Below are 27,709 nucleotides of genomic sequence, written 5' to 3'. Positions count from 1 at the left end.
TTGCGATGAATTAACCCCATTTAGCGGGTATATTATAGCACTAAACAGGGCATAAAACAAAGCCATAACATTTACAGGATTAGTTTGAACTTGGTCGAGAAATTACTTGCTGAACTGACCAGCTATTGGCTTATCTTAATGGCATATACTAAATAAGTACCCTTTCTTCTCGACTGCGCCTTTGCTTGTGCCTCCAAGGCCGTGCATAAAGCACAAAACAAAATGGAGACGTCGCCATAATGCATTGGTCGATGGCCTTGTGGCCACTTTTGCACATATGTGTGAGCAGGACTTGAGTGCAGAATGAAAAGCCTTTTAAATGCAGGTCGTTAGCTGGGCCTCAATCAAAGCCAGATGGGTTTGCATTGGTCAGGTCCATGGCTCCTTAATGAGGATCCTCCTCGGCTCCAGGCTTAATGGCGAGCAGAAAAGAGTCGTAGTCGTAGCCTACTTATGAGGGCAAATCACTGGCATCGCAGGGCTCTAATGTGTGAGTCTGCTGCATAAATATGCGGCCGGGGGGGACAAACGGCGGAAGCGGACACAATGGGCCAACTTTAGGGCGAGGCACAGTAGAGTCGTTAAATGCCCACCTTTATAAACATAAAACAATAGACGTACACACACATTTGGCCCACGGATCCACGGGATCCGGAATCCGGATTCCGTGTGCAAATCTGTGCCACATACACCCCCTCCGGAGACATGTCAAACACATAAAGAAGGCCAACCGGGGGTTCAATAAGCGACTTGGTCCGGGCCAAAGCTGCGGATGCGGTGAGAGCCGGCCGCCAACAGCCACCAACCGCCCATAATTGAATCTTTGGGTCGTGCACCGCCGCACACACATACAAGGCCAAAACCAGTCAGCCAACCCAGAAGGCAAGCAAAAAACACAGGAAAAAAAATATTAACATAAAAGAAAGGAGATTTTTGCTTGCCAGAAATTTACAAGAAATTATGAATATTTTAAGGAAATTATTAAAATATATATTATTTACTTTGCTATAAATATTTGGTATAAAACCTTTTAATTCAATTAGAAATAATTTCCTAAAATTTCCCTCTGTGCAGCTAGAAAGCCAAGGAAATTATATTTAACTCGAAAAAATGGCAAGCACTTCCGTTCGGCGGTTTTTGCGGACGACAGGTTAATTTTTACAAGTTTCCTCCAATCTCCGATGGCTTTGCCTTAGCTAGCTTTATCTGGCCATGATTAAGTTGCATCCACGTGCGACCTGTAAGTTTTAAGTTTCATTGTTTTGGCTTTGGGGCGGTTTAAGCGAAAAACCAATTTAATTAAATTGAATTTTCTGGTATTGGCGTTGAAACCCACCTTTGCACACTGGTTTTAAATTATTTATATCATCAGAGGTTGGAGTACTGTTTTTCTTTAATTTTTTATTTTAAAAATGTAACAAAAAATGTCTTTTTTTTTTGGCATTTAACACACACATGATCCTTAGAATACTTTAGACTAATCCAGACACGTATGGGTGGCATCAATCCTTTATCCGATTTATTACCTTCAGGTAGTGGATCAGATGTTCGCCTATGTTGGGCTTAATGTAGAAGATACATTGTGATTGGCGCTGGATTCGATCGTCCACATCCTGTTCGTGGAGCTGGAGCAAGTCGTTTAGGGAATCGTTGGCAATGCTTTGAAGTCGGGAGGCATTAAGGAACTTCATAATCCGCTCGTTGGTATAGTTGAGTTGCTAAAATACGGAATAAATAACAAATAAAATAACAAATAAAATAATAAATAAATAATAACTCACCCCCTCTAGGTCATCCTTCTGCTCCGATTTCAGGCTAAGGTAGAGCTTCGATGGATCCTCTCGGTCCGCCACCACATCAACCTTGGAAACGGGCGAGGCGAAGGTCAGGTCCTCGCTGTCTGGCTGCATTATGGCCAGCACGGATGAGGTGAGGAACACCACAGCCGGACGAAGCTGTGTGCTGACCAGCAGGGTGATTTCGCAGAAGAACAGCACCTGATCGTGGCTCAACTCCTCGGGCAGATAGCTCCAAATGCGCGAGGAGCTGCCGTGTAGCGCCACGTTCCTCGTCATACTCGGCTCCACCTGCTGGGGCATCGTATTGAAGCCCACCGTATGGAGAACACCCTGACCCGTGAGTGCCAGCATCTCGGCAGCTCCACTGATGGGTTTCGTGAACGCCCCAACGATGCCCTTGGTGATGCCAGCGATAACCCCGACGGAAGAGCGCGCTTCCAAGGTGTGATGAGCTAGACCACCTACGGCGCCCAGTAAACTGATACCCAGACCCGTCAGACCCTGTGTCAATCCATCGGCAAAGCCCTGGGGTCTTGCCCGACGCCTGGCCTCCGTCAGCTCGATGTGCTCGGCGTCCAGAGTCAGCCTGTCCAGATTCCGGGCCACTGACCCAGCCAGTTTTGTCACGGAATTCACTGTCCCAGCGGTCACGTTGCGCAGCAGAGAGGCAGAGCCTTGGGTCACGCCCACCAGGAAGCCCCAGGGTCCGCGGAAGAGTCCCTGCACCGGCATGGACACAAAGTCCCGGAGACCGGTGCTAAACGAGCGAGCCAGTCCGCTAGGACTCCCCAAGATCTCCAGGGAACCAACTACCCAGCCAGCGCCAAAGATGGCTCCGCTGAGGTAGTGCAGACCCAAGGATTGCCCGAATCGCAGGGGAACTGTGAGGATTTGCTGCCGCTCGTAGCGGGAGAAGGAAAGCGGGGAATGATCCAAGGCTATGTACAGCCTCGACGAAGTATGGACGGAAAGCAGAAGACTCAGTGGCTCCACCGTGAAAGTATTGAGTCGCAGCGGCTCCGATATGTACAAGGACTGGGCCACAACCTGGTCGGGAAGCAGGGTTTGCCCGGCAGAGAGGAGGATCCTATCCTGCTCCACAGCCGGACTATACACACAATGGGACGGCTCACACTCCACGAGTGCCTCCAGCAGCTGGTTGAGGTAGGCGTCTTCGATGTAGACGCGAAACGGGGGAATCTCGCAGCGAACACTCTGCAGCTGCATCTCATCCTGGTAGAAGACAAAGGTGAACAGGGAGACGGGAGCTCGTAGCGGCTGCTGCTGGTAAACGGCATCCAAGTAGTAAACCTGGGGCAGGGCACAGTTCCGCTTGTAGAGTTTCTCCGCGCAAAGCAGCACTGGGAAATCGTACTTTCCGCTGGAGTACAGCTGGTTGTCCACTTGCAGGTTGGGCAACTGCAGGCGGAGCTCCCGCCGATCCTCCTTGCCCTCATCGATGTCGTCATAGATGGCCATTAGGTCGTCGGCGTAGATATTGCACACTTCGGTTTTTAGGTAGTCATTTTCCCGGTTGTCCGTCTGCAGACTGAACACGAGGCTCTTGATGAAGACCCTAATCTTGGTCTGCAGCTTTGTTTCGCATTCCTCACTAAAGTGGGAACAGGCCACCATAACCGGCAGGGGATCTTGCTCTTCGGATGCCTTCTCCTCGGAACTGAGAAGCTCTTGATCCTCGGCTGGCATTAAATTATTTTCTGGCTTGGTTAGGCGCGAACGCAAGTCCTTCACCGAAAACTCCAGCTGCTGAGCTATGTAATAGATGTTCAGCCGGATAACCCGATGCTTATCACAGACCACCACCTTCACATCGCCGTGGTTGGGTATGTGAAGGAACTTCTGCCACGTCTTGTCGGTTCTCACCGGCTTCGACCATCCAATTTTGTTTTTGCCACACTGTCCACCTTTATATACCGCCAGGGATAGATTGCACATGGTGAACTCCACGTCCGGAAAATTAGCATACATCTGCGGTGGGGTATAATAGCACTTGCTGTGGGCCAGCACCAACTGATTCCACTCGAAGTGCCTGCCCACAAACTCGGAATTGGTGACGCTAACATTGCTGTTCTCCGAGGCACTCGTTTGGGCCACTATAAACTTGATATTCGTATTGTTGCTGATGATAATGGCTGGCGCCGTGTCCCGGAACACGTTCAGATAGAGCACATTGTCCTTCTCAATCAGGGTGATCATCAGGGGAATGGATTCGCGTCCCGCCTGCAAGCTGAAGCAGCGTCTGGCGAATGGTATGGCCAGGGGAATGGGTATGGAAATGTCCCGATGGCCGCCAACACTGAAGCAAACGAAGTACACGAAGGCAGTATCACAGTTGTGTTTGTGGCCAAGATCGTAAAAAACATCCAGGGATGTGCCAATGCTGCAAGAAAATAATATTGAAATTATTAAGACATAAAGATCTTTGTAATATACTTCCTACCAGTTCTTGTTGGCCTCCGCAGACGTTAGACTCCGGGGTTCCTTGGCAAAGGCATAGGCATCTACTTCTTCCCGCGAGGCCGACTCCTTGTGATCCATTGCCAAGGGCAAAGCATTGAGGTTTACATCCGTAAAATTGCTCAATACAAACTTGGAATGCAGTTTGAAAACACGGCGGCCGTCGGCTTCCTGTTTGTATTCCAGCATTAAACGGAATACTTGATCCTTTTCGACTAATACAACGTCCACAAAGGAATTGCAGCGCAAGGACATGGTTCTTCCCGCATTGTTGGCCGACTGCTCTTCCAAGCAAATGTTCGTTGAAGTAAACCACTCGGAGTTGTAGAAAACTTGAATGCAGAAGGCACTTGTTATCCTTGGCAGCATTTCCAAGCCATTGGCTTTGATGCGAATCCGTGCTGGGTCCTTGATCGTGCGCAGGCTCACCTCCAACCCTGTAGAATTGATAAACATGCCCCAGGCACTCACATTGAGTCCCAAAGTACACGAAAACTCCCTCGTGGCACTGGTATGGTATCTGACATCAAATGGACTTTGGCCAGGCATCTTCACCTCGCGTTGCAGGCGCAGCTCTTCAGGATCGTTCAGTGGCCACTTGACTTCTGGGTTTTTGCTTAGTTTGTCCAGAGCATTCTCAATGGTCCAAACGCTGGAATCGTAATTGAAGAACTTGTGCCAGTCCATGGTCTTCAGCATCATCGTGTACTCGCTCTCAGAAGTGACCCCCAAAGGAGCTCTACAATTTGAATATTAATTAGGAAGAAATACCCTAAACCCAAGTGGAAAACTTACGGAAAATTAAAGGAAACCTTATGCTCGGTGGCATGAGTGGTGGCCGTGTTTAGAGGCCAACTTCCGCCCTTTGCTGCAATGGTGGCCATCTCCCCACTGGTACTTTCAATGGCCTGAATATCACAGCTGAGCATGTTGCACACCTCGAAGATGGGCCAAATGCAGATTAGAATTTTCTGTGGCTGAAATTCCTCGTCAAGATGCTCCATCTCTATGTCCTCGCGCAAGATTCGAACCCACAAGCTGATGAATTGCTGGGCCGCTTGCGTGGGCACTTTTACCAACCAAGGCAGATTGTTGTTGTTGGGCTTCAGGGGGATGTCACCAGTGCGGCCCTTGCCCTGACCAGAGCATAGCTTCAAGCTAAAGATCAAATAGATTATGGAATGCTGCAAGTTCTTCTGTAAATAACCTTCACTCACCGCATATTAATATCAGCACAACGCTTTACGGGCTGGTAGAAAGACAAGAATCTCTCCTTGGGGGACAACAGGTGTTCCCCAGGGCCATTCTCTTCTCCATCCACGCGAAACTCTGTGATCAGGCTGTGGGGCACCATGCTCATCACTTCAATTTGACCCTTGACCAGAATATATATCTGAGTGGCCGACAGCTTGGACATCTTGAGCGTTAGACAGCAGTCTCCCACCCTTAAGTGCTGCACTCTGTGCTCCTCCTCGAACTTTAAAGGTATGTGAACGGAGTCACTCGACACGACTTTCTGCCCTTCCTGCAGATTTGCGAGGAAGAAGGTAAGCTCCTGACGGAAAGCACAGCTTCTGAAGTGATAGAACTGCACTTCACCGGGCGCCACAGTGATCCTTTCCACAGTCCCCGTTTGGCCAAAACCAAAGGGTATCTGCATGCGGTTAACTATCAGGCACTTGGGCATGAAGGCGTCACGGGACTCGCGTTGCTGCAACACCTGCTGCCAATGTTGCTTGGAACTCAGCAAAGTGTGGATCACATAGGGGCCGCAGTTGAAGCGCAGCTTGTCCACCACGAAGTTAGCCTCCACCGAGGCTCTGGGACACTGGCTAACTCTCACGTAACTGGTGAACTTCAGGGGCTCCACAATGTCCAGCATATTGAGGAAACCATAGTCCAGGCACTTGACTCGACTCCTTAGTTCGGTCTGCAAGCTGAAATCCTGTCCAGAATAAATCGTAGAATGCATTTGCAGGTCTTCCACGTGCACTGTGAGAAAAGTTTGGCTGGTATTCAGGGGCTGCCTGAGGCTGTACTCCTTCAGCAGTGGTGGCAGCTCTCCGCCAACTTCTGGCTGATTCAGAAAGTTCAGTTCAATGTCCTGGCAGCAGAGCAACACCTGCAGTTTTGGCACTTGCTCGGGCCTAAAAACCGTATCGATGCGCATGCAACCCACCAGAACTTTGGGATGCAATATAAAGTCATTGGTTTCATCTGCCTTAAAGTCGGAGTGGATGTACTCAATCTGGAAGGAGTTGTGAATTAGATGAGTTTATCAGTTAATGTTACCGAAAGTTTTACCGAAAGATCCTCATCCGTGTCGCCCTCAAAACAAGTGCCATCCACAGCGATCAGGGACTGCAGAATGACCACCCTCCAGATGGTGGCACAGATGGGACGATCCGGTGGGGTCAACTGCCTGGTGGCGGTCTCCGAGAGCAGGAAATCGCAGTAGTGGAGAAAGGTTTCGTGTGTCTCACTAAAGTACTCCATGCGGCATCTGATTTGAATGGGATGACTAACTGGCATGGGCACTGGATATATAAGGATGCTGGTCATCTGCCGGGGCTGTGGGTAGCGCCAACAAATAATTCCATAGTTCTTCTTGATGATCTGCACTTGGTAGGGCATGGGCAGCACGGACTCTGAGTTTAAATACACAAACTGAAAGGCGCCAGCTCTGAAAAAGGTTAGAGAGTTGAAGAGTTAAGGGAGGTTATGGTTAATTCAGTGCCAAAAAGGGGCACTTTCTAAGAAATTGTTATGGTTAGTTAAATCAAATCCACATGAGTTTCTTTCCTCACCTAAGATCATCCTGGTAAAATTCAGCCGTAGAATTCAAAGGCCTTTTGATTCTCTCTATGGACTCATTCGACGGCGTGCACTTGATTAGATCGCAGGGTGGGATCTCCTCAGGAGTTCCCAGCACAGGACGACGATAGAGGAACTGCTGCCACTCCTCATTGGCATACTCCCGTATGCGATTGACACCATCCTGTGCCTTTTGCAGCTGCAGAATACTCAGAACAGCTGCATCTACGTGCAGGAAGTTCAACTTGAAGGTGGCATTGATCAACAGTTCGTCGCACCATGGCTCACTGACCAGATCCACCGACAAACGCATCAGCAACGGATGCAGCAACATCTTGCCCCCCGACTGGACATAGATGGAACCCAAGGTGGACCTAATGACAGCCTTTTGGGGTCGGGCACTGAACTTGATGCGGGTGCTAAAGTCCAGGCACACCAGGCTGCACTTGTACGACCGTTCCTCGTCGTAGAACTTGATGGTGATGCGATCGCTGGATAAATGCAACCTATCTGCGTTGTAGCAGTTCGTCTTCATCTGCCGGAGCTGCGAGCCTTCCTCCACGGGACGCTGGCTGCGCACGGCAAAGCAGGGAGTCTCGTTGAGAACCGTGTAAATGCGGATCACATCACTGGCCAGTTGCTTCACTCGCGTCTCACACAATCGCAGCAGGATGGGCTTTCGCAGGTCCACATCCACTTCCTTTTGCTGCAGGCGATCGTACTGGGTCCTCATGGTCAGCAGGGGAGGAGGAATCCCCGAGCTGCTCAACTGGCCAGGTAATGTGTCAAAGATGGGCTCATTAAACTGATCCAAGTCCGTGTTGTCCTCCCCTGTCGAAGGGGTAGCCACATTGACGTTGACATTAAAAATGGAGGCTTGAGTTACGGAGGCCTTCAGGTTTTGTGTGGACATGAAACTGGGCTGGGACACGAGGATTAAAAGTAGAGGCTTCATGGCCGGACGTTCCAGATCCTCCAGTTCTAGGACATCATAGATTTTCAAAACGAATATGCCAGCCACAAAGGACACGCTGCGAGGATAGCCTCGCTGAAGGCAGTCGTCGGCAGTCAGAGATCTTTGATAACTCCTACCACGACTGCCCGACAAGTTGATGCCCGAATCGCTTTGGCAAGATCCCAAAAATATGTCACTACTCCCTCTGGCATCCAAGAAACTAGAGCTCCTTTGCTTGTTATTTAGATCCTGTCGGCAGTTTCTATTAGGAAACTTTTGAGAGCATTTTTTGGGTTTAGTAGAAGACAACAAAGCGGTGTCACTGGTGCTTCTACGTTCGGATACCTGGCCAAGTGCTCTTTCTTTGGCACACTTTGCCACACAGACGTCATCGATGATGCAACTTAGCCGCTGCATACGGACTAATATGCAACAAATCAGGCTAATTTGATGTGTGTTCAGCGAGGAAACAAAGTCTGTGACGCAATTATACTCCACACTTTGGCCGCTTACGAGGTAGCGATCGTAGCTTATGGCCGGAGCATAGATCATGATAAAGTCAAAGTCCTTGAAGATCTCCATGTGGTCCAGCTCGGTGGCCTGACTCTGGTTGTTCCACTCAAAGGCGGGGTTGTTGTGCTTGCTGGCCAAGTTCTTTTCGCGCCGATACCTCTGTGTCTGCTTCCAGTTGCCGGTGGACAGGGATACCTTCCTAACGCTTAGCTCATACTGGCGATCCTCGACCAAGGCGCCGGGAGTATTTAGCATGTTCAGCTCGGCGGCCTTTTGGTAGATATCCGAACGGACGAGTTGCCGGACCAGGGGATTTTCGAGGCTCGGCGTAAGCTGAATGCTTTCGATCTGTTTAAAACGAGTATATAATTATAGAACAAGAAAGAAAGCTAACCTTGGCCAGCCAAGGTTTGTATACCCTTGCAGGTAACAATTAAAATATATCACAACTAAGCCAAAAATGCATTAATTTCGATTCGGAAAGCAGTTTTGTGTTAGTTTTTATTAATTAAAAAAAACTGCATACCAAATTTAAAATTTTAAGAAATCAAAAATTTTGGTCATTTTTGCTAATTTTAATGATGTAACCCCTTATGAAATTTCGCAAAAATGGCCAAAAAATCGATTTCTTCCGGACATATCTAGAAAGATTCCCCTGTTGATGCTGATCAAGAATATATATGGTTTATAGGGTCGGAAACGTCTCCTTCACTGCGTTGCAAACTTCTGACTGAAATTATAATACCCTGCAAGGGTATAAAAATCGTAAAAAACCCCTATAAAACAGGCCGGATTTCCCCCCCAAAAATATCGGTAGTTCAAGCTGCAACTTACCCTGAGCAGCAGCACACTGCAGTTCTTTCTGCCCGTCGACAAGGGAATGTAAACGTAGATGCCCTTGCTGTTCAAATGCACCATGGGCAGGTCCTGAACCGTGGTAATCTGGCTGGGAACAGATGGCTGGGACGATGATGCCTCCTCAGGACTGGGACTTTTTATTATCTCAAGTACCTCACACAGCGGTGTTATAAACTCGGTTATTTGATCCAAGTCCAACACCATCTCTATTGGTTGCACATCGATTAGCACCTCAGAGATGGTGTGCTGCTTGTTGCGAGGATTTCTGGCTCCAATTTTCGCATACAGATCCTGCAGGCTGACTGTGGTGACCACCACATTCAATAGAGGCAAATTTGTGCCACCATCTCCCAGCATTTTGATGTGAAAGTCCTCGATTCTTTCCCAATCTTGAGGCTGCCTCTCCTCGTAATAGTTGAGGCTGAAGTTTTCCACTTTTGTGGTAATCTTGGTAAAGTCACTGTGCCTGTCGATATTCAGAAGAAGATCCTCCAGGGTGGTCACCATTTTACTGTGCTTAGTATTCACCGTGTTCTCCATTTCCAAGCATATTCGGGGTATTGTCCATTGGCAAAATATTACCAGCGAGATCTTGGGAGCTGTAAGGGAATGAGGTTTTGGTGCCTCAAAGTTGGGATCTAGCTCCAGGAACTCCCTGATCACCGGATAGTTCTGCGAACTGCCAGTGTAAACTTCTAGTCTGGGCTTGACTTCAATGGGCTTGCACTTTAATGGAGCAGGTTCATCCGGATAAAGGGAGGCGTACGTCTTGGCAAGGATTTGGCAGTGCTCATGCAACAGTTTTACCCTCACAGCGAATATATTGATGGCCGACATATCCACATGAACATTTATGGAGTAGGTGCCCTGATCAGACGCTTCCTCCGATCCTCCACTTATCCTCTCCTGGCTCTCCTGGCTGGTTCTCTGCTGCTGCTCCGATCCAGCCACCTGGCTGGTTCTCTGCTGCTGCTCCGCTTCAGCCACCTGGCTGGTTCTCTGCTGCTGCTCCGCTTCAGCCACTTTGTGGGACAGAGCCAGGGTTATGGTGGTCCTAACTGGAGCCACTATCATCTCGGTTACATTCGCTCGACGGCAGCACACATTGAACTCGTTCAGATCGATGACCCAATTGAAGAGCTCCGCTTGGGTGGCCAACCAGACCACGGATCGGATATTGCCACGCTGGATGGAGTCGCAATTGCCTGATTTTACCTTGACATGAGGCAAGCGGATAGAGGTGTACTCAACATCCTCTTCTCCTGACTTTCTAAGCATCATTGCCTCGCACACGTTCACCTGGGCCTGGGCAATCTCCACGAGAACTACGAGGTTACTCAGGCGATCTACCAGCTGCTTGGGATCAAAGTTAGTTGCTTTGGGCTTATGGCTGCTCATCACTGGGTTTATAGGCTCCGTCTGGGTATGCTTCTCATCGCGCTCAGAACTAAGATGGACGGTCTCCTCAGGCACAGAGATCTTGCGACTGTTGTTCCGGCTGATGCGACGCGGCTGAAGGTCGTTCATGGCGGATATGGTGGAGTAGTTGGAGAGAGATTGAGCAATAGGTGTCTCCGACTGGCTGAGTGTCTCCACGTCGGTGTCAGCTTCTGAGGAGGGGGTTTACTAAAAATACCTATTTACCCAAGATCTCGAAGGAATACTTACCATTATCCTTAGCTTTCGGCTTGCTGCGCTGATGCGAAAAGTTGAGAAACTGCAGCAGGTAAATATCCGTGGTGATGCGAAATGGTTCCAGCCAAAGGCACACCACAGTGCCGGGTGTCCTAGTCTTCTTTTGCTCCTCTTGATTGTCCACTTCCAGAGGTAACTGGAGCTGCACCTCTAGCCACTTGTTGTTGGCATTCGGCGAGGTGGAAAGCACACCATTTCGAGAATTCATTTTGGTTTGGACAACGTCCGCCTGAATGCCTTGCAGCGAAGCAACGGCAGCCAAGTGGGAGTGATACTTGTGGTAGCTTAGGCCCAGTTTGGTGCAAACAGTTTGCAGTTTTATCAACTCTGAATGGACATTAACCTGGGCCACTAAATGGGCCAGTTGGCACAGCTCAAAGGCATCAAAGCTCGTGATCAGAGGAACCAGTCGCTTGGCCAGGATAAAATCTCTCTTTGAGAACTCCAAGGCCATTATCTCTGACTTGAGTTCCGCCTTTTCCAAAGCCGCTGCCTCGTTCTGCCGCCAGAGATGAGGCAGCAGCAGGCGGTTCAAGGTCACCTGCATGCGGGGAATGCTCAAGAGCTTGGCCTGCCCACCATCCAGACTGGTGTTCAGAATTATCAGCGTCACATTCTTTATGCCGAAGTTGTAGCAGTTATAGCAGGCATTGAGCACCTCCCGAGGCTTGTCCTGCAGATGAGGGATGAGCTGGACAAGGCGTTGGGGATTCGCTGGACCGCAAATGGTGCCCTCCACCAGGGACAGCCTCAGCTGCAAATATGGCAACAGGGACTGCTTCACTGTGGTGGTCAGTTGGTGATGGTTACTCGACGATGTCTCCTCCTTCTGCTGGCGCGGATACAACTGAACTACCATGTTGCGCAGCTCGATCTTGTAGTTGCACGTGGGTGCGAGGGCCACCAGATACTCCAAGTCCGGCACAGTCATGTCGGCGTGCTCCTCAGGAGCCTTCACATCGCTCACCGTTTCTGAATGATATCCCGAGTAATCGTAAGGACGAATTAAATCGGTAATTACATTCTTAACCTGCGCAAAGGACTGCGAAAAGTGGAAGGTGATTCCGGCGGACAGCACACGGTACTGAATCCGCAGCTGGCTCTCTGCCACCGGATGGTGGCTGGTGTGGTTCGTCTTGGGCGGCACACGGTGCTCGACAATGTCAAAGGCCAGCACGGGGCTGCGAAACAGCATATACTCATCCGTGTTCCGAGCCACGTAGTCCTCGTAGTTGTAGCTGCACCACATCCGATCGGCGAACATGTAGTGCTCGTCGAACAGGCTCTTGTCGATGAAGGAGCGCTCGTCTATGAACTGCGGGAGCAGAGTAGGTACTTTCCTCTTGTGGCCAAGAAAACGATTTGCTACTCACCGACTCCGTGTTGACCAGGTTGCGATCGACTTGCTCCTCGCTTCGGTAAGCACCCATCGGTTCCATGCACATGCTGGACAGCCCCGCCTTTACGTTCGTCCAGTCGCACTCCTTCAACTCCGACCGCTCGTAGTAGAGCCCGCCCAGGCTGATCCGCAGGATCGGGGTGTAGCGTATCCGCTTGATGCCGCCCATGCTCTGATCGGTGAAGTACTCAGAGTTCTTGAGCTGGAAGTTCAGCTCCTCGGCGTAGATGCCTATGTCGAAGGCGTGGCCCATCCGTTCGTCGCACACCGTGGGAGGCGCCTCAGCCTCAAAGCTGGGCAGCATGTTCCAGGCCCTCCAGAGCAGGCTCTGTCCAGGGGGATCGGCTTCCTGCTGTGCCGCGTGGCTTTCGGTTGTATCCTCCGTCTGGTTATTCGGGTTCGCCGGTTCCTCCTCGGATGCAGCCGGTTTTAGTTCGATGAGCATTTTGGCCAGTCTCATCATCATTGGGAATTGCAAAGACGACACATTGATGTCCAACGCCTTGGTAAGCACTCCTATTCGTGTGGTGCTGGAGGTGCTCACTGTTTTGGCATTGTATTTGCGGAGCACGCGACACTCCAGGCTGCAGCGATAGAGCACCGGCTCTTGGCACACATCTATTCGGCCGTCCGTGTTCCGCTTGTCCAGGCAGATGGTCAAATCGGATATCTGCAGCAGCTTTCTCATGACCACGGACACGGGATGCACATCCACCATGGCGGGCTTCCAGTCCTCGCCGGCGGAGGTAAAGTTCAGGCATTGTACGTTCATGGAGACCACGATGTCGTCCTCCACGTACTTCAGGATGATGTTGTTGCACTGCAGCGTGATGTTGTTGATGATCTTGTTCACCACGCTGGAGCTACTGGCCGGGGCGGAGCTCTTGGGCTGCTGCTCCGCCGCCTCGTCTTGCGTTCGCTGCGCTTTGCTGCGCTGCTCCTGCTGGAACGAGGCCCGGCGCTGCTTGCTCTCGCTGTCCGGCAGCTTGGCCACGAACTCGATCGTGTTGATGACGATCTTAACCGGCTCGGACATCAGCTTGGTCCAGGGCACCTGTATGCTCAGCTCGTGGATGTGGCCGGAGACCAGCTCCACGGGCATATTGAGCTCCTCCTCGAGCACCTCCAGCCGCAGGTCCAAATTCTGGAAGGTGACCTCGCCCTCCCACAGCGACACCTGGGCATCCTCGTCGCGGAAGTTCTTGACATACTTGGCCACGTAGTTCAGCAGAATCGGAGTGATGTAGGACTCCAGTTTGAACATGGTGGCGTTGGGGATCGCTCCTTATCCGTCGACCACCTGGCTAATGGCTGGCTCTCTCACGTGGAACTCTTTGCTTGCGTTGCCGGCGAATTACTTGAATTTCATGCTGGGGATTTAGTTTTGAATTTATGCCGAAAAGTAAACGAAAATAAACAAATTTTTGATTGTTTACGTTTTGGGCACAATCGCAGCACTGTCCAACACTGTGTGCCGGGCGACAACCTTTTGCAACACTCTGAGCCGGTGCAGTGCTGCGAATTGTTATGTGACAGTGTTGAAAAATGCTGCTTTGAACAGCTGTTTTCTGGCTCAAACAGCTGTTTGATTTTGTTGACGTGCAGCATCTGGCGGATTCTTACAATTTCAACAAAATGCCGCAAATTACGGAGAATAATCAGAATTTTGGTAAGCTTAGCATTAATTATTAATACTGAATGAATCGCTTATACAATTCCGCCCCTAGATGTTGTCAAATACTTCCTGCAGCTGCTGGAGGAGGACAGGGACCTTTCCTCTGGCATTGCGGCCATTAGGACTTTGCTGATGATCCTGGAAAAGAAACAGTGTATGTTTGTGTTTATTTTGTGCAAGATTTACCAATTACATGTGTCCTTTGTGTCACATTTCCCAGTTGGCACCATTCACATCCTGCACACAACCATGCGGGAAGCGGTGGCCGCCATGCGGAACACAGACTTGTCCATTGCCGCCATTGTGTCTGCTGGAGAGCTTTTCTGCCGGTTTATTACGCTCAGCTTGGACGACAAGCACATGGAGGAGTGCCGCCAGATCATGTTGCATCGCGGCAAGATCTTTCTCACCAAGCTGCTCAACTCCCGGCAGGTGGGATTCTGAAACTAGCTAAAGTCTGTCTCAAATTTACTAAATCCTTATTGTAACCCCTTCCTAGGTGATTGCCCACCAGGCTCAGCGGTTCATCAGTGATGGCTGCCGCATATTGACACACTCCCGATCCCGTGTGGTCCTCAAAGCCCTGATTACCGCCTCGCAAAACAAAAAGTCCTTCCATGTTTACGTGACACAAGGTGGCACTGGAAATCCTGGGTGAGTATATGAAGTTTCCCTTTAAAATGCATGCTTGAACATTTTTTCTTTTGCAGCGAAGAAATGGTGCGGGAACTGGAAGCAGCTGGCATTGATTGCACTCTGATTCTGGACTCGGCCACCGGCTATGTGATGGAATCAGTGGACTTTGTCATGGTGGGCGCTGAAGCAGTGGTGGAAAGTGGCGGCATTATCAACAGGATTGGCTCCTACACCATGGGCCTGTGTGCCCGCGAGATGAAGAAGCCCTTCTACGTTCTATCTGAGAGCTTCAAGTTCTCTCGTCTTTATCCACTCAACCAGCGGGATCTGCCAGATGAGTATAAAGTGAGTTTGTGTAATTTCTTCATTGTAAACCCGACTAAAAGTTCTCCTTTTTAGTACTCCCGAAAACACCTCAACGATGTGAGCAAGGTGCATCCCCTGGTGGACTACACGCCACCCGTCTACATCACGCTGCTCTTCACCGATCTGGGAATTCTAACGCCGTCGGCTGTGAGCGACGAGCTGATCAAACTCTACATGTAGACGAACAATATAACCGCTGATGCCCTTAACTCTCGTTTTGTTTTATTTTTACTGCTTGAAATGGTTAAATATTAATATTAGGGGTTCGATATTGTTGAGTATATACATGTACATAATATAAAGCTAGCTTATCTGGCCCAATTACGCCTAATTTAAAACTGTGCTGGGAGCTTAAAACGACACCTGCCGAGAGTAGTTAGCTTCGACATCGTCTTCGGCCTCCCAGTCGGAGCCCCAGGGATCGTAGATGTCCATGCTGTAGTGAGAAGTCTCGCTGTTGTTGCCATCGTCGTTGGTGTATTCGCTGTTGTACTCCTCGAGATCATCCGTGTAGCTGTCACTGCCGCTCTCATCCGTGCCATGATCGTGGGCAGCCATGGCATCATCGTCGTCCATGTCGCTGGGATTCTGCTTTAAAAGCGATTCCAGATTCGAGGCTGCAGTGAAATAGCAATATTTTCAACTTACAAATTGGCCCGTCTGTATGTTGATCTCGATCTGCAGGCGAATGTCCATCACGAGGAAGGCGGTGGTGACCAGAACGGGTATGGTTAGGCGACTCTTCCAGGCCAGCTCAGTGAGAAATAAGAAGACGTTGCCAAATAGGGAATTCATTGTGATTTTAGTTAGTGTTCAGCCGCCGACTGGGCCTCCTCCTCCTCCTCTGAACGCTGCAGTGCGTCGTGGTCCACAATATACACGGTTTCCCCAACGTTCACAGCCTGGACGGGCAGCAAGTGGCGATGGAGACGACCGCTCTCAATGGGTGTGTCAAGCTCAAGGAACTGCTCGAATATGGAAATTGGCACTCCTTCGGATTCCAGTAATCCCCGCATACAATCCTGCCGCTTGTCCCGAAGGTTGTCCAGTAGTTTGTTACCCTTTTGTACCCGGGCCAGCTTCCGTTCTGAAAAGTAATGATATTCTTAATGGATGTATTTATACCACCGTCAGGTTCATCCCACCTAATAGCTTTAAGTAGTCGCTAGAGTCAGGCAGCGGTTCATGTCCTGTGGGACTCTCAGCGTCCTTCGCGGGCGTTGGGCTGTCTTTTCCGGGCGTGAAGTTGTCCTCGAAACTGTCGGTTTTATCAGTGGGCTCCGTGCTACCTTCCTTAATTTCTGGATTTCTTACGTGCCAAGGATCGGCATTACCAAGTGACATGTTTTAAATATCACAAGAATATATCTAAAAATCTAAATAATCCCTGCTGCGATGAAAAAATTGTGTTGTGAATTGAGAAGCTGGTTTAGAGATGAGCGCGTGACAAGGCATGAGCGTGACAGATGTTGTATGGGAATAAATGTTTCGTTTAAATTAAAATTTAATGTACTATTTATTAATACATTTGGAAATAACTTTATAAAGATTTTTTATTTTAATATTTAACATTAATTATAATAATAAAACAAATAAATAGGTTCCATGGCACAGCTCATCTCTAGCTCTTCGTAATAAGACCGTTTTTCTTCAACTGCGACTTTATTTAATTTTCGGTTCACGGTCACACCATACCGCCCGAAATCAACGTCACCATGGATGTGTCTGCTCTTTCTGGGCCAAATTTTAGTCCTGCCGAGTGGATAAACGCCAACTACAAGAAGTTCGTGGAGGAAAATGGACGCGACGACAGCGATGCCGCCTCCTCCTTCATCCGGAGCTACGTGCCCAAGTTGCAGCTGTACATATTCAACGTAAGCTCTCCGAGTACCCTTCAACCCAAGACGTTTATGAGAAAAACTTCCTCAAACGACAGGTTAACAATGCCGTAGAGGAGTCCAGCCGGCAGGTGGTGGCCAGCATGCCCCGGATCGCCAAAGAGTCCGTCGCTCTCCAGGGAGAGGTTCGCCGTTTGCAGGAGAAGATGAGTGCCATGCGACTGGAGGTGGCAGCAGTGCAAAGCGAAACGGGAGAGTGCATGGCCACCTTGGAACGGTTGAACACTAAGAGTCAGCGCCTGCAGGTGGCCAAGGAGTCGCTACAGGAGTCGGATGGATGGGGGAACCTTCTAGCCGAGCTGGAGGATGGCTTCGAGCGCAATGATCTAAAGGTATTTGGTGTGGCTTCCCTAAAAGCGAATCCTTATATTAATCATTGCTTTCCAGGGGGTTTGCGACAAGCTGATGGCCCTGCAAAAGTCACTGGTCGCGCAGGAACAGTTGCCTGGACATGCCGAGCGTCTCACTCAAGTGGAGGACTTTAAGAATCGCTTGGAGGCACTGGCATCGCCCAGCGTGGTGCAATGCTTCGCCGAGGGCAACCTAGAGCAGGCCCAGCACTACGTCCAGATCTTCACAAGCATCCAGCGATTGCCGCAACTCCAGCAGTACTATCGAGCTGTCCAAAAGAACTTCTGGCAGCAGCAGTGGAAGCAAACTCTGGAACTGCAGGGAACGGAGACGCAGCCACAGCATCAGCAGTTCCTCACCTTGTACTACGATCAGCTGCTGGAACACTGTCAGCGCCAGGTCAAGTGGTGCACAAACCTCTTTGGTGAGGAATGCATGCAGCCCTTTCTGGTGATTGCAGAGCTGCTGCCGGCACTGCAACCCACTCGGGATGCGCATATACTGCAGCTTTTGAAGACCTCCAATGAGAGGTTGGAGATGCTGGCCCTGTTCGCCCAAGTAAATCATAGCTTTGTGCTGCATCTGAACTCCTTGCTTGAGCAATCGCACATTACCTTGCCCGAGGAGCTGCATCGTCTGCTGGGCGAGGCGGTGTTCGAGTATTTCCACAAGTTCATTCAGCAATATCCGCGACTGGAGGAGACCCAGTTGTCGACCCAGGTGGATCGGCTGTCCTCCAACCAGGCTACTCCCAGTGATGGCGTCCGTCACCTGGAGGAGAGCACCAGGAAGCTCTACGAGTGGCTGAAGGAGGCCTGCGAGCGATGTGCTTCCATAACCAGTGACCTGGCCCTGTGCAAGCTCATAACCCTGTTGAATGGTATCTTCAAGCGGCAATTGGAGAGCTTCGGTCGCATTCAGCGGCAGATTGGACTGAGCTTGGGATCAAGCAGTTATGCGGCGCAGAGCGAGAACTGGTCGCTGCTGCAATACACCATGTCGCAGCTGCAGTGCCTGGCCGATTTTCAACAGCAGCTCCATCAATTCGAGCAGGATTTGCACACACGCATGGCTAATCTAGCCAATCGACTGGCCAAGCCATCCAGCCGAGGACCCATCACCATTTTCCAGACCTGCGATCATGCGGCTCGCACTCAGCTGCTGAACAGCATAGCTGACTATCAGCAAAAGAAGTCGGAGGCCACCGACAGCCTTGGAATCTTTCCGCAGATCTACACGACTCTCAAGAGTCATTTTACCGAAACCCACGACATTACGCTGAATATATTGCTGCAGCCAATCGAGACACATCTGGCGCATATTCGTCCACCGGTGGAGGAGCACGCGGCGTCGGGCATTGAGATGCCATCGTTTAGCTTTGCTCCGCAAGAGAGCATCACCCAGATTGGCCAGTACCTGCTCACCTTGCCGCAGCACCTGGAGCCACTGCTGCTGTCGCCATCCTCCTTGCTAAAGCAGGCTCTGGAGGTGTGCAACATTAAGTATACCCAAGCCATTCCCTGTGCCGATGTCCTGCTGTCCCTCGTCGTGGAGCAGTGCTGCGTGTTGTACCAGACACAGATCCTGCAAATCAAGTCGCTGCCTCCTTCGGCTGCCACACAGCTTAGTGTGGACATCGAGTACCTGTCCAACGTGCTCGAGGAGCTGGGCTTGTCCATCAACTTGCAGCTGTCCCAGATTCTAACGCTGCTTAAGGCCGCTCCGGATCAGTATCTGACTCTGAGCAGTGGCTGTGAGCCGCGTCTGGTCACGGCCATTCGGCAAATGCGCAATATTATATCTACACAGTAGGTGTTTTATATTTATTATTAAAATTTATTAAAATATAATTGTAAATATTCAAGCTATGAATAATATATTTACTGAAACTAATAGGTATGATAAGGCCCACCTTACGCTCCAACTCCAAGTGCTGTCTCTATACAAAGGCATATCAAATGTTTAAACAAGTGTCCGGAACCTAGTGGCTCTGGTCAAGTTCAGTGTTACACCCACTTACCGTCTCCACTTTATTCAAAGCGCATTTTAACTCGGAATCGGAATGTATTTCTTCTTTTTTACCATCCGTCGGGCGCATAACAAATGGCATTCTACAAAAAAGTCTGCCAAAATCCTGTACATAGCCATGGGAATCTTAACAATCGCCTTGATGTCTCTTGCTTTAACTCAGGAGGAAGAAGATAAAGTAAAACATAAGGATCCCCTTGAGGAAACCCCGGAAGCAATGCGGAGAAAGATCAAGGAGATGATGCTGCATGCCTGGAGAAATTATGCCAGATTCACTTGGGGCACCAATGAATTCCGTCCGATTACTCGACGCGTTAACTTCGGCAGCGAATTCGGGCACCACAAACTGGGCTCAACAATCATAGAAAGCATGGACACTCTGTATGTGATGGGTCTGTACAAGGAGTTGAACCGGTCACGGGAATGGATCCGGAAATCATTCACCTTGGATCGCGTGGATGAAACCTTATCCATTTTTGAACTAACTTCTAGGATGCTGGGACCCATGTTGACTATGTATGCCCTAACTGGAGATCAGTTATACAGAGATAAGGCTATCCACATAGCGGATAAGATACTGCCAGCCTTCCAGACAGCCACGGGAATACCCAGGCGGTTTGTGGTACCAAACGATGACCAATTCCGTAAAAGATCCCTCACCGATATAGCACGTATCTCGGAGTTTGGGGCCCTGCACTTGGAGTTCTTCTATCTCAGCGAAATAACCGGGAATCCAGTCTACAAAGACTCCGTTGACGGCATCCGGCGGTTGCTGGCCGATATGAACAAACCGAATGGCCTGTACCCGAACTCGTTTTGCACGAAATATGGCAGATGGGAAAACTCCAGATGCTCGATAAACCGATTCCATGATTACCTCTTGAAGTCCTGGATCCAGTCCGGAAGAAGTGATTCTGAAACTTTGCAGATTTTCAAAGATGCCATGTTGGCGGTGGTGCAGAATATGGTGGAAATAACCACGGAGGATGTGATCTACATACCGGAGGTGGTAGACGGTACACGAACCGATCGGATGAAGCAGTCGAATTGCTTTGCCGCTGGCCTCTTTGCCCTGGGAGCAGAGCAAACGCTGATGAAACACTGGGCGAAGTATGCCCAGATTGGCATTGGCATTGGCGACACCTGTCATGACCTCTATAGGCAGTCACCTACTGGCCTGGGTCCGGAGGAGATGGGTTTCTCGGAGGAAGCTAGAAAGGAAATAAAATCCCTCCAGAGAACCTTCTATGTACTACGCCCGGAAATCGTCGAGAGCTATTTGAAACTATGGCGTTTGAGTCGCGACAAGAAGTACAGGGAATGGGGACGTGCTCTGGTCTTGGCTTTGGAGAAGTACTGCCGAACTCCTCATGGATATGCTGGTATCCTAGATGTCTACAAAGAATCCTCGGGATCGGATGATGTGCAAAGGGGTTACTTCTTGGGGGCGACTCTCAAGTACTTGTATCTGCTGTTTTCGGAGGATGAGGTAATTCCGCTACAAGAGTGGGTCTTCAATAGCGCGGGTCACTTCTTGCCTATTAAAGGAGTAAACCCTAAGTATCGTTTATATATTTCAACGGAAGAGTAAAATGAAGTTTTCAAATTTAAATGTTTCATATTGTGTAATAAAATATTAAAATAAAAGTGTTCATTGATGGGTTAATATAGCAAAATAAAGTAGTATCGCCCATTTGTCCTATTAACCCATTTAATTTTACGCTCTTTTCCTTTTTAACATCTATATTTAATTTTGTTTTAGATTGCTTTAAATGCAGACATGTATAAAAAAACTAGGGCAAGTAAATACTATACCAACGACATACAAAATTACATTCTAATTAGCTGGAAACACACACATTGAGCACACCTAGAAGCACATACATTTATATAAATAATTTCGCATTAATGGCACATTTTGCACTTGGGCCCGGTAAACGATTCTAACATCCCAAATCTCCTACAGCTGGCTGTTGGCCAGGTGGTTGTCGATGACCACCTGGATAATCCGCATGCAGTGACGCTGCCTGGCCACCGTGTTGTCCACTAGCTGCTCGATGAACTGGCTGGCCGCAATGTTCGTGTTGGGCGGTATGTCCTGGGTGCAGGATATGTACTTGTTGAAGATCTCCGTGTTCAGCGAGGTGGCCAGATACCGTTCGCTCTCGTCTTGCTGCTGTAGCTTGTCCAGAACCTGGGCAGACACCAGCAACTGACCCTTGGTCTTCTGATACGTTTGCAGCTCCTGCAGGCTGACATATTCCTCGCTGTTCAGCTTCACGGACCTCTCGCCGTCCACGTCCTTAATCACGCTCTTTGTCATCTGGCGAATGTGATACTTGCGCTCGGCCACGAAATTGCCCAGCAAGTATCCTGCGGAATCGGGGTACACACACAAGTGGGACTCGTTAGCGGCTAAGATCCGGTTTGATGTCGGCCTTTCACCCAGAACTCACCTGTTATCAGCATGAAGAAGGCAATCGTTAGCACCAGGGAGGCACAAGTGCGCTTGGAGACGTATTCACGGAACTCGCGGGAGCTGTTGGCCCGCACTGCCGTCTCGTAGCTGAGTACCTGGTGCATCCTGCTCTTGATTTGGTTTCTTTTTTGGGGATTCGGGGCTTGTATAGGGTTCTGATTGGCTGGTTGGTTAGTCTAGTCACTTATAGACAACCGAAATTCTGTTCGAGGGTTGAGATGGAACATTTTGTGCTAATTGTACTTTGGTTCGTTTGTGGAAAGCTGAAAATTTAAAAGTTATAGTTTCACTAGATTTTGTTTGAAGAAATGAAAATGATACTTAAATTTCTGGGATAAATTATTACTAGTTGATACGACTATGTTCCTTACTTTTTTAGTTTAGTTAAAAATGTCTGTAATTTATGATCCTTGTATTTTTCTATATTTTTTAGTTTTAAAGTTTTGTTTTTAAGTGTTAACTTGACTTCCGGAACTTACAGTTTTTATTTCCCTGAAAACCAGTAAAAACTAATTCGCCCGATGAGGTTGTGGGAGGATGACTTAATCGCCCCGCCTTGAACGCTAATCGAGAGTCCTGCTGTTGTTATGGGTGCCGTGCACGGAAAACAAACACTGAGGGGACACACACAGGACAGGGCACAGGTATCCTTTTAAAGCGGTTCTTTGAACTCTCAATCACTCGCCGCCGCATAGAATGTATTGTGTTTCTGTCTTTGTACTCCCAGGATAAGCAGGAGGTGCATTAAATTAATTAATGCCTCCTGCACTTTGTGATTTGCACTGCCTGTAGGAACCCAGTTTTGAATGGGGATGGATGTTCGTTCAGCGGGAAGACGCGCGCAAACTTTTAATTATATTATTCGTGTTTTCACGGAAGACGCGACGCGCGCGAAGGATCTGACTGCCTGGACGCCGAGTCGTAAACTGACTCATGGCGCGTCGGGGGTCGGCTTTAATAGCTCTCCGGCCCGTGGTGAGTTTCCGCCAATGAGATTTTCCACAGTGCAATATGCGGTCGAAGTGGTCAAGAAGGAGCACGGAAATAGCAAACATAGCACAGGCCAGTGGAGTCCAGTCCCAATAGATTCCTAATGAGTGGGTGCTGTTGTCATCCATTCCACTTGCCTTGGGGCTTTCTCAGAACTCATATCGAGTTTCGCTTTAAGAGCAACTGGACTCTGCTGTATTGTGAGGTAGTTCCGAATGTGGACTTCCCTTTTGATTGCCATAATCGTATTTTGTTTTCCGTTGCACTATTTCCCGGGCTACTTCAAGGATATCGCATGACCCTCGATTGCAATTTCTATGTCGAAGAATTTAAGTGGGTTTCCTGGTACCTTTCTTCTTTGTTGATGTTTCCCTGTTGCTTTTGGTGTTTCAATTTATTCAAAGGGACTTTAAACTTTAAAGAATGTTGTCACTCTGTTTTTACAATTATATTTGTTTCCTGATTTGTTTTAAATAAAATTTTAAAAATTATGGAAATGAACTCAACTTTCTCTAGCAATCAGTTAAAGTATAAGCTAATATAAATTAAACTTATTTTTTGATAAGTATCGCCGAGTAAGTGGCATATGCGAGATAAGATTTGCCAATTGTATTTGCATTGATAATAAAATCATTGGGTCTATATAACACTATGGCCACCCTGCGAGCAGTTTCAGTCTCCAGAAATGGCAGGTCTTACACTCTTGGTGCTTGTCCTTGTGGCTGCTTGCAGTGCTTCCACTATTCCCCACTCTGCGGTGCATCCGCGGGACTTGAAGGCGGAGAGCAGGAGCATTGAAGGTCGCATTACCAATGGAGTTTTGGCGACTGAAGGACAGATTCCCTACATCGTGGGAGTGAGCCTGAACAGCAACGGCCGCTGGTGGTGGTGCGGTGGCTCAATTATCGGACACACTTGGGTGCTCACTGCCGGACACTGCATTGATGGGTAGGTTTTAAAGCAATTAATTAAATAAAATTAACGCAATTTCTATACCCTCAGTGCCGATGAGGCTTCCCTGTACTATGGTGCCATCAACTACAACGAGCCCGCCTTCCGTCACACTGTGGGCAAGGAGAACTTGATTATGTATCCCGAATACCATGGTCTGGACGCTGATTTGGCTTTGATCAAGACTCCCCATGTGGATTTCTACAGCCTGGTTGACAAGATTGAGCTACCCAGTTTGGAGGATCGCTACAACTCCTATGATAACAATTGGGCCATCGCCTCTGGCTGGGGTGCCATCTACGATGGAAGCAATGTGGTTGAGGATCTGCGAGTGGTGGATGTCCGCGTGATCTCCGTGGCAGAGTGCCAGGCCTACTACGGAACTGAGACGGCTTCTGAGAACACCATTTGCGTGGATACTCCTAATGGCAAGGCCACCTGCCAGGGAGATTCCGGTGGGCCACTTGTCTCCCAGGAGGGCAACAAGCTGATCGGAGTTACCTCTTTTGTCTCCAGTTATGGCTGCCAGGTGGGAGCACCTGCTGGATTTACCCGTGTAACCAAGTACTTGGAATGGATCAAGGAGGAGACCGGCATTTATTATTAAAATATGTATAATCCAATATTTTTCTGAACTAAAATAAAACAAAGATATATATTTGTGAAGAATTAAGGGAAAACGTCTTTTTCGTTTTAACATTAAATTCATTGGATGAGTTTTTATATTATTCTTATAATAAAATATAATACTATTTTTCTTACAATTATCAATAAATCTATGGGTTAAGGCCAACGGCTTAATATATTTAATATATCAGCATTTTAACTGTAAAGCTTGAAATACTTTAAGTAAGCTTATGTTTTTCTTAGGATATAATAAGTCTGTCCAACAAGTCGTATGAGTAATATTTGTTAGATGTTTTCCGATGTTTGATCTATTTTTGTAAGTTGTAGTGTCAAATTATTGTTATTAATAGAAAAGACTTTGCTCTAAGTTTATATTACCTCAAGGTATATATTAGAAATATAGTCTTCTCCGATTAATAAATTTGTTGAAATGATAATAAATATGGTATTTATTTTAATCTCTGGAAGCTCCATAGAAAATCTCAAGAGATTTTTATTTAATTATGATTCCCATTAAACTACAAATATGTATGGTAATATATTAACCAAATCCTTGTAGGGATTGCCCCTACGATCCTTTGCAAATCTAATTACATTCATCCACTATCTCCCAATATTATTGACACCCTTAAGAACTTGTGTTACAAATGGGCCTCACGTCAGCCAGCGCCAAGTGCCGGTCATAATTTCAGCAAAAAGAAGCCACTTGTGCCGCCGAACTTATCAGTTTGTCACAAAGGGAACTCGATGAGATTTACTGCCCCCCAGTTTTACATACAAGTAGACCAGAAGCGAGCTCTTGGGGATGTGTGCAAGGCGGGGAGATAAGGCCACTTCTTTTGGTATAAAAGGCCGCTCTCGGGTGGGGAAAACCATGAGTTGTGAGTCTTGATCGAGATGAAACTGTTCGTATTCCTGGCCTTGGCCGTGGCTGCGGCCACCGCCATCCCTGCTCCCCAGCAGAAGCTGAACCCTGTGCCCATCAAGGACATCCAGGGACGCATCACCAACGGCTACCCGGCCTACGAGGGCAAGGTGCCCTACATTGTTGGCTTGTTGTTCAGCGGTAATGGCAACTGGTGGTGTGGTGGCTCGATCATCGGCAACACCTGGGTCCTGACGGCTGCTCACTGCACCAACGGAGCCAGCGGCGTGACCATCAACTACGGCGCCAGCATCCGCACCCAGCCCCAGTACACCCACTGGGTTGGAAGCGGCGACATCATTCAGCACCACCACTACAACAGCGGCAACCTGCACAACGACATCTCGCTGATCCGCACCCCGCACGTGGACTTCTGGCACCTGGTCAACAAGGTGGAGCTGCCCGGTGGCAACGACCGCTACCAAAGCTATGCTGGCTGGTGGGCTGTTGCCTCCGGATGGGGCGGCACCTACGACGGCAGCCCGCTGCCCGACTGGCTCCAGGCTGTGGATGTCCAGATCATGTCCCAGGGCGACTGCAGCCGCTTCTGGTCTCTCCACGACTACATGATCTGCATCAACACCGAAGGCGGCAAGTCCACCTGCGGCGGTGACTCCGGTGGCCCCCTGGTTACACACGACGGCAACCGCCTGGTTGGAGTTACCTCCTTCGGCTCGGGAGCCGGCTGCCAGGCCGGACACCCTGCCGTGTTCACCCGCGTTACTGGATACCTGGACTGGATCCGCGACAACACTGGCATCAGCTACTAAATATTTGAAGAAAACAATGAATGCATAAAAACTTTGGTATATCTATTTGGGGTTTTTGAAGGACATTTTTGGGTTTATTAAGAAATCGAAGGAATATAAAATTATCCTTGATTGAAAATGAAAACCTCCTACTGCTCTGATTCATATTAAAGCAGTAGACTTTTAGCATTTAAATTGTATTCATAAGGATTCCACCACTTTCCATGAGGAAGTAGGAAAGTGGTAAACAAGCTATAAACAAATGCAAAAAAAAAAAAATCGAAAAAAAAAAGTTGCCCAATGAGAAGACCCCCTTAATTTAAAATAGTATTTATTATTAAAAAAAAAGAAAACAAACATCCCTGAAAATGTATCCACCGGATATGTTGCTAGGTTTCTATGTCAAATAATTTACAACTACAAACTTTATTCAATTTATGTTGAAGATTAAAAAAATCCACAAAATATTTTAGACCCACCTTATCTCAACTGTATTTATATTTTTCCTATACATAAACTAATTTTTACGACCAATGTACTTAAACAACAAAAATAGAATAACACATAACAACGCAGTTTTAATTATCAACTTCCTCAATGATTTACCTAATCATATGACAGCTTCTCAATAAATTACATTTTATTTGTTAGAGATTAACTTCGATTCAAAGTGTCTTGATCTTAGTCATTTAAGACAAGGAAATATTTAAAATAATCAGCGTTCTCAATGATTCGCATAATCAATTGACAGTCAAATAAATTTAAAAAATACTATTGACCGAACCCGATTCATAAAACCATTATCTATTTGATTTACCCAAGGCCCTTATCTACTCGGTTGCCATAAAGGAAATCAGTCCTCAAGAGCTTGATTTTTATTAGCCTAAAATTTATGTATTCATAGGAGAAGGCAAGATTATTTTAGATTGCGAAATGTTGCAGGCTCCATTGTGGAAACAGTGAAAGTGCAACCTGCTACGGAAAGCGAGGGAAATGTGCTCTTTCCCTTTTTTCTTGTTTCGTTGAAAATTGTGCACATAACTCACGAGGGCTCTTGTCAAGCTAAATAAGGCAGGAGTTCTGTTGGGGGCCAATGTATCATTGAGTGCGGCCATATTGTGCACTGCAAAAATGTAGTTACTTGAAGTTAATTTAGAAAATAAATAGGAAACTATAAATGCTGACATTTAAAATGGGTTTCTGAGGTAGCCAGGCATATTTATTAGAGTATATTTGCTCCAAGTGTCTCAATACATTGGCGCTCTGCAAATAAACAATATTTTATCAATTAAATACTGCTATTTATCATCACGTTACCACTGCGGCATGCCAGGTATTTTTCCATTATCCCACACTAATTAATCTGCACTTAATGAGAGCCCAGCTGCAGCGTTGGCTTTAATTTTGAAATTCCTTATGGAGCGAAAGGTGCATTAACCCCGCTGAAAAACGCTGAACAACTTGAACACGTACGATGCCAGGCCATGGCGTGCCATTCCATTTCTCTCCCGAACCCTCCTCCA

The 27,709-nt window shown here is 48.1% G+C and overlaps 9 protein-coding genes across 14 annotated transcripts; 5 read left to right on the top strand and 4 right to left on the bottom strand.

Moving 5' to 3' along the window:
• Positions 1-1,381: 1,381 nt before the first annotated feature.
• Positions 1,382-13,969, bottom strand: Vps13B (vacuolar protein sorting 13B). 3 transcript variants are annotated; one of them, XM_017171202.3, is made up of 10 exons: positions 12,486-13,969; positions 11,086-12,427; positions 9,394-11,027; positions 7,085-8,907; positions 6,582-6,960; positions 5,495-6,525; positions 5,073-5,435; positions 4,261-5,016; positions 1,782-4,200; positions 1,382-1,718 (listed from the first exon to the last, which is right to left on the bottom strand). In XM_017171202.3, exons 1-10 carry the CDS (start codon positions 13,773-13,775, stop codon positions 1,503-1,505), a joined length of 11,253 nt encoding a protein of 3,750 aa, XP_017026691.1. In that variant the 5' UTR covers positions 13,776-13,969; the 3' UTR covers positions 1,382-1,502. The 3 variants fall into 3 exon arrangements, with proteins under 3 accessions (XP_017026691.1, XP_070142500.1, XP_017026693.1); XM_070286399.1 differs by lacking the exon at positions 12,486-13,969 and having other exon boundaries at positions 11,086-12,084; positions 12,143-12,284; XM_017171204.3 differs by lacking the exons at positions 1,382-1,718; positions 1,782-4,200; positions 4,261-5,016; ... (3 more) ...; positions 7,085-8,907; positions 9,394-11,027 and having other exon boundaries at positions 11,946-12,084; positions 12,143-12,427; positions 12,486-13,940.
• A 71-nt stretch (positions 13,970-14,040) lies between these two features.
• eIF2Balpha (eukaryotic translation initiation factor 2B subunit alpha) lies at positions 14,041-15,397 on the top strand. The gene is made up of 6 exons (XM_017171205.3): positions 14,041-14,180; positions 14,239-14,340; positions 14,407-14,618; positions 14,686-14,840; positions 14,897-15,167; positions 15,222-15,397. Exons 1-6 carry the CDS (start codon positions 14,147-14,149, stop codon positions 15,366-15,368), a joined length of 921 nt encoding a protein of 306 aa, XP_017026694.1. The 5' UTR covers positions 14,041-14,146; the 3' UTR covers positions 15,369-15,397.
• LOC108077743 (uncharacterized) lies at positions 15,394-15,983 on the bottom strand. 2 transcript variants are annotated; one of them, XM_017171207.2, is made up of 2 exons: positions 15,837-15,983; positions 15,394-15,779 (listed from the first exon to the last, which is right to left on the bottom strand). In XM_017171207.2, the coding sequence occupies exons 1-2, from the start codon at positions 15,981-15,983 to the stop codon at positions 15,540-15,542; spliced, it is 387 nt and encodes a 128-aa protein (XP_017026696.1). In that variant the 3' UTR covers positions 15,394-15,539. The 2 variants fall into 2 exon arrangements, with proteins under 2 accessions (XP_017026696.1, XP_017026698.1); XM_017171209.2 differs by having other exon boundaries at positions 15,394-15,776.
• An 11-nt stretch (positions 15,984-15,994) lies between these two features.
• Positions 15,995-16,626, bottom strand: LOC108077742 (uncharacterized). Its single transcript, XM_017171206.3, has 2 exons — positions 16,334-16,626; positions 15,995-16,275 (listed from the first exon to the last, which is right to left on the bottom strand). Exons 1-2 carry the CDS (start codon positions 16,530-16,532, stop codon positions 15,995-15,997), a joined length of 480 nt encoding a protein of 159 aa, XP_017026695.1. The 5' UTR covers positions 16,533-16,626.
• Positions 16,627-16,694: 68 nt separating this feature from the next.
• Cog7 (conserved oligomeric Golgi complex subunit 7) lies at positions 16,695-19,454 on the top strand. 2 transcript variants are annotated; one of them, XM_017171342.3, is made up of 4 exons: positions 16,695-17,062; positions 17,125-17,418; positions 17,474-19,245; positions 19,334-19,454. In XM_017171342.3, the coding sequence occupies exons 1-4, from the start codon at positions 16,904-16,906 to the stop codon at positions 19,401-19,403; spliced, it is 2,295 nt and encodes a 764-aa protein (XP_017026831.1). In that variant the 5' UTR covers positions 16,695-16,903; the 3' UTR covers positions 19,404-19,454. The 2 variants fall into 2 exon arrangements, with proteins under 2 accessions (XP_017026831.1, XP_017026832.1); XM_017171343.3 differs by lacking the exon at positions 19,334-19,454 and having other exon boundaries at positions 16,699-17,062; positions 17,474-19,330.
• A 45-nt stretch (positions 19,455-19,499) lies between these two features.
• Positions 19,500-21,180, top strand: alpha-Man-Ic (alpha-Mannosidase class I c). Its single transcript, XM_017171345.2, has one exon. It carries the CDS (start codon positions 19,500-19,502, stop codon positions 21,054-21,056), a length of 1,557 nt encoding a protein of 518 aa, XP_017026834.1. The 3' UTR covers positions 21,057-21,180.
• A 10-nt stretch (positions 21,181-21,190) lies between these two features.
• LOC108077822 (uncharacterized) lies at positions 21,191-23,384 on the bottom strand. Of its 2 annotated transcripts, none has more exons than XM_070286400.1 (3): positions 23,284-23,384; positions 21,922-22,207; positions 21,191-21,838 (listed from the first exon to the last, which is right to left on the bottom strand). In XM_070286400.1, the coding sequence occupies exons 2-3, from the start codon at positions 22,046-22,048 to the stop codon at positions 21,426-21,428; spliced, it is 540 nt and encodes a 179-aa protein (XP_070142501.1). In that variant the 5' UTR covers positions 22,049-22,207; positions 23,284-23,384; the 3' UTR covers positions 21,191-21,425. The 2 variants fall into 2 exon arrangements, with proteins under 2 accessions (XP_070142501.1, XP_017026835.1); XM_017171346.3 differs by lacking the exon at positions 23,284-23,384 and adding an exon at positions 22,424-22,848.
• A 235-nt stretch (positions 23,385-23,619) lies between these two features.
• Positions 23,620-24,558, top strand: Jon99Ci (Jonah 99Ci). Its single transcript, XM_017171058.1, has 2 exons — positions 23,620-23,882; positions 23,937-24,558. Exons 1-2 carry the CDS (start codon positions 23,620-23,622, stop codon positions 24,490-24,492), a joined length of 819 nt encoding a protein of 272 aa, XP_017026547.1. The 3' UTR covers positions 24,493-24,558.
• An 819-nt stretch (positions 24,559-25,377) lies between these two features.
• Jon99Cii (Jonah 99Cii) lies at positions 25,378-26,252 on the top strand. Its single transcript, XM_017170999.3, has one exon. The coding sequence runs from the start codon at positions 25,410-25,412 to the stop codon at positions 26,205-26,207; it is 798 nt and encodes a 265-aa protein (XP_017026488.1). The 5' UTR covers positions 25,378-25,409; the 3' UTR covers positions 26,208-26,252.
• Positions 26,253-27,709: the final 1,457 nt, after the last annotated feature.

The sequence above is a fragment of the Drosophila kikkawai genome, chromosome 3R (assembly GCF_030179895.1).
Source record: "Drosophila kikkawai strain 14028-0561.14 chromosome 3R, DkikHiC1v2, whole genome shotgun sequence".
Lineage (NCBI taxonomy): Eukaryota > Metazoa > Arthropoda > Insecta > Diptera > Drosophilidae > Drosophila > Drosophila kikkawai.
This window is presented reverse-complemented; position numbering and strand designations above follow the sequence as displayed.